General features: G+C 38.2%; 2 protein-coding genes across 2 annotated transcripts; both read left to right on the forward strand.

Annotated features, from left to right (window-relative positions):
• Nucleotides 1-948: 948 nt before the first annotated feature.
• Nucleotides 949-3,196, forward strand: LOC108604797 (proton-coupled folate transporter). The gene is made up of 10 exons (XM_017994398.2): nucleotides 949-1,121; nucleotides 1,184-1,293; nucleotides 1,373-1,523; nucleotides 1,587-1,770; nucleotides 1,829-2,271; nucleotides 2,331-2,467; nucleotides 2,535-2,724; nucleotides 2,778-2,825; nucleotides 2,889-2,997; nucleotides 3,067-3,196. The coding sequence occupies exons 1-10, from the start codon at nucleotides 995-997 to the stop codon at nucleotides 3,122-3,124; spliced, it is 1,557 nt and encodes a 518-aa protein (XP_017849887.1). The 5' UTR covers nucleotides 949-994; the 3' UTR covers nucleotides 3,125-3,196.
• Nucleotides 3,197-4,726: 1,530 nt separating this feature from the next.
• LOC108604799 (probable serine/threonine-protein kinase clkA) lies at nucleotides 4,727-9,401 on the forward strand. Its single transcript, XM_017994399.1, has 5 exons — nucleotides 4,727-5,162; nucleotides 7,945-8,403; nucleotides 8,460-8,547; nucleotides 8,603-8,848; nucleotides 8,927-9,401. Exons 1-4 carry the CDS (start codon nucleotides 5,033-5,035, stop codon nucleotides 8,796-8,798), a joined length of 873 nt encoding a protein of 290 aa, XP_017849888.1. The 5' UTR covers nucleotides 4,727-5,032; the 3' UTR covers nucleotides 8,799-8,848; nucleotides 8,927-9,401.
• The last annotated feature ends 699 nt before the right edge of the window (nucleotides 9,402-10,100 follow it).

Consider the following 10,100-nt stretch of genomic DNA (forward strand, 5'->3'; position numbering starts at 1 on the left):
GTAGAATATCTGTTGATCTATCTGTTTTTGCAGTTGCTAAAATTTCCAAAAATTTTAAATTCAACACTGTTTGTCTCGTTTCAAGTTAAGTGTAAGTATAAATTTCTTTGCAAATTTTAAGTCCAAAATATTCTTACCTATTGGTTAGAATCTGCAATTTAAGTCATACATTTTTTTGTATTTAAATAGTTTTGTTTAAGTTTTTAAGTTGTTTTTGTCTCACTTAATTTTAGATGCTTTATCGTTTACTTTTCTACTATTTACTCCTCAAATAGCACATCATTCCTTTGAGCTGCCTGCTGCGGCTCATATGTGCGCATATCAAGCGCAACCTGACGACTGACTGATTGCTTACTTCGATGCTGAGAGAACGCCGATCCAATGGCTTAACATACTATTCCCTTTGGCATTCAATAAAAAATCATATTTGATTATACAATTGCTATTTTTATTTTTAGTTGACGAAGTTGAGCATTCAATTGAAAATAATAACAATTACATTACAATTATAGCATTAAATTTAAACAGAGCTATACTATTTTGTACAATAGCAAATACTAAATTAATTGTTGTTTGCGCTGCAGCACGTTTTTTAATTCAAATCTAAATATTTTAATCGTTTAGCTATAATGACAAGCAATTTTTGCTAGCACGTCAATTGCGTGCATGTGAGGTACATTGATTAACTACATGGAAAAACTCCCCCTTTAATTTAATGTGTGATAAAAATCACAAATAAATATTACGGCTAACATTGCTATATAGCTGTGCCAATCGAGCTTTAAATGTTCATTTTGCAAGTTGAGCTCTGCGACGATTGTCGTGCTAGTGAATAATTCAACCCCTGATGCATACAAATTAAAAACATGTATAAACATGTTGGTACGCTTTAAATAAATTGTCATTTGGTCAAAATATAAATTTTTCACCAAATTTAACTTGAAAAATAAAAACTAAAACTAGAATTATATTTGTGTAAAGAGTGTACAGTGAAATGGTTGAGAGCGCCTCAATATCCCAGCTCTATGAGCGTCTAAAAGCGATGGAATGGCATGCATTATTTCATATGTTTTACTTGGAGCCTGTGGTATTTGTATTGATCTTTTCGCATGTGCTTTCAGGTACATACATATACATATATTCGATGATTTCAAGGCAATTGAAATTTACGTTGCACTTGCAGGCACCGTAATGCGTAATCAGATTATATATCAGACTTGTACAGTTAGCTTTCAATATAACGTCAGCGATTGCGAGCAATTGGATGATAAAAATGCCGGCCCTAATATACATGTATGTACAGCAAACGGCAGTAATTGCAAAAATGCAGCCAAGCGTGAATTTTTGTATTAAAACTCAGTCAGACCTCTAGGCCATTGAAACGGAGATTCAATCGTATGTCGCTGAAATGTTTCTCTCGCGTACGTTAATTGAAAGCATTATACCAGCTGTGTGCGGTCTATTCATAGGCTCCTGGTCGGATAAATATGGACGCAAGCCTCTGTTGGTTATATCAATGATTGGTAAGTTCAATAATAGCTCGACAGCTGCTTACATATATAATGCTCGCTTGTATAATGTGAAAGGCTTTGCGGGCAGCGCTTTAATAACGACCATCATATGCGCACTCTCCGGCAATTATGCGATAAATCCTTGGTGGTATACCTTGGCAGCGTTGCCGCATTCACTGCTTGGCGGCATGTGTGTTTTTTCAGTGGCTGGCATGTGCTTTCTATCGGATATAACGGATATCAAAACGCGACCTTACAGGTGAGTTAACCCTTAAATTATGCGCAATTATTTACTAAATCATTTTACTTTTGCTTAGAATGGTCTTTCTGGAACTGTTGGTGTTTATTGGTCTCAGCAGTGGCACCTTTCTGTCCAGTTATGTGTACGCTGCCACGAATGCAGCAATCACTCAGGGCATTTCAGCTAGCTGTCTGATTGCGGCCACAATTTTCATTATCATCTGGATGCCAGAGAGTCTGCATATACGGCTGGCAGAGGATGCCAAGGCCGAGGCAGAGCAGGCAGCAGGTCAATGCGAAGACGCAACTATTGAAAAGCCAGCCAAGACAACCACTAATGATCTCAATTTGGATCAGTCCAAAAAGCAGACTGAGCCTGAGCCTGAGCCTGCTGTTGGTTTGTTTAGCACAACACACTTAAAGGATATGTTCAAAACTTGCCTAGAGCCTCGAGAATATAATGCGCGTGAAATTATTTGGCTGGTGACCTTGGCCATGTTCATGACCATATTTGTAGTGGGTAAGAATTATTTGAAACACAAAATTCATGAACCGTCTACTTAAGCAAATGCTACTCAGATGGCGTTATGACTGTCATGTATTTATATGTGCGTCAACAGTTCCATTGGTCTGTGCGTGAGTTCACATTCTTTGAAACAATTAGTCAGCTGGTGTCCATGCTGGGCGCTTTGATTGGTTTTCTGCTGCTGCGCAAGGTTAGCAAATATGTACATATTTAAGTAATATATTATTTAATTCTTTAATTGTTTATGTTTGTTTAAGGTATTTGGCTTGTCGGTTGTAACGCTAGCGCTGCTTTCTTTATGCTCTGATGTATTTAGCAATCTTATCAGAGGCTTTGCGACGCTTCCATGGCATATGTATTTATCGATAGTGTTTGGAGTATTCCGTTCAATTGGTGGCCCCATGTGTAGCACTATAGTCTCGAATATAGTGCCCGCCTCGGATTTAGGCAAGCAAATTATTATTTTTTATAAACTTATAGTAGTTAACTTCTTTTTGCAGGCAAAATCTTTTCTATTAAAAACGTTATGCAGTCCTTTGCGCCTTTTGGTAAGTTATACAGAAACTTTTGCCAGCAGCAACTTGCTGTAATTCTATGCTTGTTTTCTATAGTTGCGGCGCCACTTTATACGCTTATATATCAGCACTCTTTAGCAGTCTGTCCGGGCTTGTTCAATTTCTTAAACGCTTTGCTCTATTTGATTGCATTCATAGCCATTGGGTAAATTAATTACAAGCATACATAAATTTATTTACTGACCACACTAACTGTTTACATACGTATTTACAGCTGTGTGTTGCGCTTTAAGCTTAAGCACAAACAACATTATGCCAAGATACTCAAGTAATGGGCGTAGAGCGCAGGCAATGCGCTGAGCAGCTTTAGCTAACTTTTAAAGCTTTTAATACTACTATTTTAATGGCTAAATTTGTTGTATAAATGTACAATAATAAAATCAAATATTTAATATGCAACCGTACATTTGTACATACACTATTCAAATTTGAATTTGAACGAATTAATAATTCGAATGTTTTCAACGGAAATTCAAGATCACTAACAATAACAACGAGACGGCATTGCATATTTATCGATGTCAGTTCTGCATTACCTTAAATAACATAAGCTGTAAACTTAACATAACTAAACTTAGCACATACGTATGCCTGTTTTGGCTAAGCTAATGCAATATTTGTAGCAACAATTAAACTAATTAGCAATCAGGCTAATCTGCTACGCTTGCACTGTGTTGTAATTGTGTCTGAATAAACAAACAACAGCAGCATGTGCATAATCCATGAGCTTTTAATAGTACATAATTTATTTGGGCAAGTTTACAGCAGCTACAAATTTGAAATGGACATGTACCACGTTAATATATGTCCATATGTAGACATGACTGCCAATGTATGTGCATACATATATTTGGCAAATTTGATATCGATTTATGTTATGCTTGGCACTATGACAGCGGCACGTAGCGAATGAATTTTTAATGCAGCGATGCCAAAGTCGTATCGCTTTTAACTCGTGTCAGTTTGAATTGTTAATTGCACGCACCGAGCTTAAATATTTGATGAGCACAATTTATGCGGCGTAAAAATGTTCCAGTGCTATAAGTTGAAAGAAATTCAAGCTGGGCATACAAAATATATATTTTATTTTATATTGACTAGCTTTTAGCGGCAAAAACACACACACGCAGACTGTTTACAAGGGACTCTGTATCGAGTTACTTGCTCTGTAAATACAAACAAATCGCGCTGCTCAAACTGTAGCTCAATCCACAATTGCATTGTGTTAGTTATACTACATATACTAGCCTGCAGCGTGGCATTTAAGTTGCAAGTACATGAACCTGCCACTTGCACTCTGCAACTCTGCCAGCGTGTGCGTGTGAGTGTGCACTTGTGTGGCAAGCATTTAAGTTTGTCCTGCTGCCGTGACACTTAAGTTTTACGAACATATCAAGACACGACTTGGGCGTGGCATAGTGCTAGTGCGTGCCGGTCCCAGCTCAAACATTTGGCGTTAATACACTGAACTTGGCCAGCTTTAAATGCTGTTCTGTTTACAGCCTTGACACGCCGTGGTCTACGCATGATTGATAGTGCAGACGGCCGACATTTTTGGGTATTGGGCTTAAAGCGCCGTTACAGCAGGACGTGCATGTGAAATCATTTATTAAAAACACTCACAAATTGTAGGTAAAGTTGGCAAGTTCTTGTGAAGGTCAAGTTCAGTATTTAGCATGCGAGCAGTGCAGTCGGTGCTGACGGAAGTGGCGCACTTTAAAAGAGCATGCGAGCTACGTAAACGCTTACGTTACATTACGTTACGTTACGTTAATGTTAGTCTCTCTCACTTGTGCGCTTTCGCTCTCTGTTGATTTCGCTCTTTGGCTATAAAATAACAGCCGCTTCGTGCAAAGCCGTTAGTTTGGTGCAGACAACGCGACGCCACGGAACAGTCGCTACCAGTATTTCGGCCAAAGTCGTGTTGTCGTGTGTGTGTGTGTGTGTGTGTATGTGGCAGTATTTGTGTTAAACGCAAATTTCTGTTGCCTGCTTATCAACTGTGCTAGTGGCAAAGCCTGAAATGCCGTCGCTGCGTTACGGCGTTCCGCATATTTCTTAGCATACTCTTGTGCGCGTCAGGCTTAAGAAAGAAACAACACAAGCAATAACATATCACGCAAATATCAGCAGCCACAACAAATTAACTTAATTAACTTGCATAAACTAAAAAGTTCAACATGTTTTGGATTTTACGTCGCACTGGCGCAGCCAATTTCTTCAACTCCTTTAACAACAATTGCAGCTTCTCGAAGAGCAGTAATAATGGCGGCGCCGGCGGCAATGGCAACCACAACAACAGCACACAGGGTAAATGGGCCTTAATGGGCAGTAGCTGGCAATTATATTATTACATTTCGACACAAGGTCCTAATTGATTGGACACTGTAATTTGTGAAACTTGACTCGCTCAGCAACTTGCGCGGACCAATGCTTTGTCTCAGCTAGACACAATCTTCGTGAACTTTTATTTGGAATTTTCTTGAAATTTTGTGCCTGGATTAAGCTATTATTAAAATATAAACTTGCTTGGCATATCATTTGTGTTAAGCGTAAGCCTTCCACATGCTGACGTGCTTCCAAAAACTTAGCAACGTAATCCGAAGCAAGTTAATTAAAATTCTTGTAATAACTTAAGCCAATACACAATACACACGTACGCTGCACATAAGTATGTACACACTTGGACGTATTGTTTGCAACAAATTCTGCGGCATATGTTGGAGCTGTTCGTCCAAGTAAACCAAATACATATGAGGAACAGCAACGTTAATAACGAAACCCACAAACGTTTTTGTGTGTGTGTGTGTGTTTACGTGTGTGAGCGTGTTTGTTTGTGTTTCATTGTCGCAAACGTGCCATGGATGCCTCTGTCAGAAATGAAGAAAAACGACAAACACTTCAGGCGTAGGTCCCAAGATACTTTTGTCTAAGCGCTAAGATTCACGCCAGCCTACAGACACGCAGAGCAGCCTGACTGATAAACCGTTAGAGCTTAGAGACAACAATAGAAGTATATAAGCGTACTGCCAGATGTTATTTTTCATTAGAATAAGCTTAAGACATATGGGAATTTGAGCTCTTTAACTGGGCTTTGGGCTGCAATTCAAATGCAGTTTAAATTATGCAAAGCCAAAGCAGAGCGGCTTAGTAAACAATTTGATAAAAATTAACAAAGTTAACAATATTCAAACAGACTCTAACATAAAAAAAGTTTTTATTTTCTGTTCATTTGCGACACAGATATTTGCGACAATTTAATAGACCTACTCTACTAAACAGTTCCTTTAATAGTTTTTAAACTTCGCAACTAAAGTTTTTGCAATACAGAGAGTTAGTAAAACTCAAATAGACTAAAATGACAGATTTAATTTTCAATATACTAAAATTACTACAGTTTTAATTTTCAATACAAAAATATTTAAAGCCTTGCCAACGTTTTTACGTAAACCACAATGTTTTAACATTAAACAGCACATGAATTTAAAATCTGATATTTAATTTTCATTGTTGCATACTTGATACCCTCATGTGCAAATTGTGACATTAATTATGGCTCGAACAACAGTTTCAATTATGCGGTTGCGCGTTTCTTTGTCCAGTTTTTCAGCTCACGGACATAAAATGGTAATTTATAATGCAAATATATATGCAAATGGTCAGCATATGTCAGCAACATTAACAGATAATAAGGCCACAAATTGGTTAAAGAGAAAAGAGTTGAACACAGCCATGTTAACAATTGTAATTGTAATCACAACAGAGCTTATTAAACGCAATAATTGAAACGCATTTATAAATTGATATATTTTGGTCTTTAAATTTTATAGAATTAGCCAAATTCAAATGTATAGAAAAATATAAATAACTTAGCGTTGAATTTGATTTATAAACTTTAAGGCAACCACAAACCGCCAACTAGCGCTATAACTTGTGTAAAACTAACGGTAAACTTCAGCATCTAGGCAACTTGGTTCATAAGCTGCAGCGACTTTAAAGACCTCGTCTACTACCATATGTTTGCCATAAATTCCAATATGCGCTTCAACACAAACGCAAATACATATGCACTGAGCTTCATAAACGTTAAATGCTATTGTTGCATACTTTTTAGGGGCGCAGCGCACACACTTTAGCGATAAAACTGAGTCGGGCTTTTACCCTTTTTTTTGCAGCACGCTCTAACGCGCTTCTATGCAGCTGCACAAACAACAATTCTTGTTGCATTTGTATGTGTTGCCAGTGTTTGCAAAGCACGCTTTTAATATTCAGGCATGCTTTTATTTGTTTCCCTTCGGCTTTGCTTTGCAACAGCAGCACACACACGCACACAATCACACAACAGCAAATATGTGAACCATAACCTTTGACATTTTACTCAGGCTAGCAAGTAAACACTACAGACGTGTTAAATTTGTAGTTAAACCATGTTTGGTTAAGCTTATTGAGTTATAAGCAAGTCTATTAAGAGCGCAAACTTCGTTAGCAGCGCCATAAGCCTTTGCAGGCATTTCAATTAACATCAATATCAAAATGCCTATTGACAGTTACTGCCCATCAATGTCAATGCGCCTATATATAGTACAAGCTTAGCTATAAATACAAAAGTATACAAAATCGATACGTTAAAGACAAAAGTTCGTGGACAAATAAAATAAAACTAAAGTTCTATAATTGACAATACTATCATTGCTTAGATAATTTGCTAATTTTACTACAGTTTCAACTTAAACAGCAATTGCAAACTTCTTTTCTTAGGCAGGCACAATTTATCGTAAACCGCCTCACAATAGAGTCCTAATAAATCTCATTTTATCACTTTACGGCTCGAGGACACGCAGCGAAAGTTTTCAGGGAGAACCTGAGAGCTACGACGAACAAACAAAGGCAGTCATAAATTGTCAGCTGCAATGAAGAACAAATTTTATTTTTAATTTCGATGTGGAAAAAGTTTTCACAAAGTTGCTGGCGAGACAAAGCATATGGCAAGCTCGTATGTAAGTCCGCCTTAAGTGGGATGATATATATTCATGTGTGTGCTTAAAGTATGTTCAACTGGCGCTTATCGACTGTCTGCTTGCTTTGCTTATAGACAAATATGTGAAGCGACCGCCGCGCAAGGCCTACGGCAGGCTAAGTGCTGAGGCCGATGATGCCGTGTCAGTGGGACACAAAATCGATGATCCTTTCGATGAGCTAGACGATTTTGAAATACTTGCAACCGGCGCTGGCACCAGCAACAACTCTAACCACAATGGCAACAACTTCAGCCTCAATGGAAATAGGGAAAACAATGGCAATGACAATGGCAACGGTAACGGCAACAGCAATGGCAGTGAGAAGAATCTGGAGCTATTACCGTGCACAAACGCCGATTGCCAGGGCAACTTTGCAGTGGAGAATGCCCTGTGCGAATTGGGCCTGTGTCAGAGTAAGGGCAAAACATCAAAGGAGCTGTCAACGGGTGTCATGTCCACCAGCAAGCAGATTAACGAAAGCACAATAAGCCGCTTGCACGCGCTTGCCATGGCCGACGACGATGATGATTATGGTGGGTGTCTGATTAAGCTGTCGGTGTCGGCCTTAACGCAATTGTCAAATTTACAGATGAGTCGCTTACCTGCAATGTGTGCGACCGTTCGTTTCACTGTCACCGTCAGCTGGCATCGCATCAACAGAAGAAACGACACTTTGGGTAGGCAAATAAGTTATGGCTCACAGCGGAATTTAATACTGACTTTCATTTGCAGCTGCAGCGGTTGTGATAGCTTGTTTCCCTCGCTCATGTTGCTAGAGCATCACAAGGAGGAGTTTGAGCACTGGAGCGATGATGAGATCGGCAGACGTGTGTGCTGTCGTCGCAATAGATGCGATGATGATTACTTTACAGACACCGACTCGTACATCAGCGATGCGGAGAGCGAGGATCTGGAGCGATTGTTGTAGACGCTGAGCGTTTAAGCAATGGCAGAGCGATTCGGCTCAGGCAAGCAAAGGTTGGTTGCCCCAAACAATTTATATTTTCCACTTGTGTTATTTAGCGCAAACTTTCAATTATTGTTAATATTGTGCAGCTGGAGGCCAAGCCTCTGGGAGCTGGCAGATTGTTGTGGCCTCGTGCGGCGTCAATTGCAAGGACTTACCGAGTGGAAACAATGCCCGCACACAGCACTTTTTGCTGACTTTCGAATGGAATGGAACAAGTGTGAGCGTAATGAAAATAAATTAAACCTGCTGACAATGTACGTTTCTTTATTCGCAAACAATGACAAATTGTAAGCGCTTGACCAACAGCAATCAAGTGCAAAATATAAGCCGACTGTTCTTGGCAACAATCGCTTTGTGCAGGCTTTGTGCAAAACATATTATATTTTTAAAAGTTCAACTATGCAGACCCCAGACAAAATTGTCGTAAAAGAAAGCGTATAACATATGTATATATAATATATATGAAACTGTATGTAAATGAGCTATAAACCAAATTTAACATGAATCATATCATCAAATGCATATGTGTCAACCAAAGTGAAACTATTTATGTATTTTGAAATACCCTACAGAATGTATATACATATACATATATATATATATAAATATATATATATTTAAATTAAATAAAATACAATTTGTGTGTAACATAAGCTTAATTACAATATAATTACCAGCAAATAGCAAGCAACATCAACATTTTGCGTGCAATTAAAAATAAATTTAAAATTCATGGGCATGCGAGGGTTGTAAGTATGTAAAGACAAACGCGCCTGAATCAATAAACAAAAAAAAAGAAACCCAAGTTAGAGAGAGAGATAGCGACAGAGAGCGAACAGAGTCTTGCTGAATTATTCAGCGTAACAAACTAACTGTCCCAGCATTAAAACTTGATTGACTTCATAATGAAGGTGGCGGCAAATGATTCCCAACTTTTCCAGGCACTTCAGGCTATTTTTCTATGTGGACAAGCGCAAAATTTGTGTCTCTACTTCAAATTACGCATTCAACTTTGCTGCCGTTACAAGGGGCAGAAATTTATAAATGGTATGTATGTATGTAAGATATTCAAATATTAGCTATTTTGGGTAGCAGCAAAAAGCATTTTATGATATATATCAAAATTTAAAATTATCATTTCCATTTACAGAAGCACTTTAAATTCATCATGTACATTTTAGGTATATTATGGAATATATATTGTGGCTGTCCAGCTAGACGTTAACATGCCCGGAAGCAGCAAAAACAATGCCCTTGCGC

Source organism: Drosophila busckii, chromosome 3R (genome assembly GCF_011750605.1).
Source record: "Drosophila busckii strain San Diego stock center, stock number 13000-0081.31 chromosome 3R, ASM1175060v1, whole genome shotgun sequence".
Lineage (NCBI taxonomy): Eukaryota > Metazoa > Arthropoda > Insecta > Diptera > Drosophilidae > Drosophila > Drosophila busckii.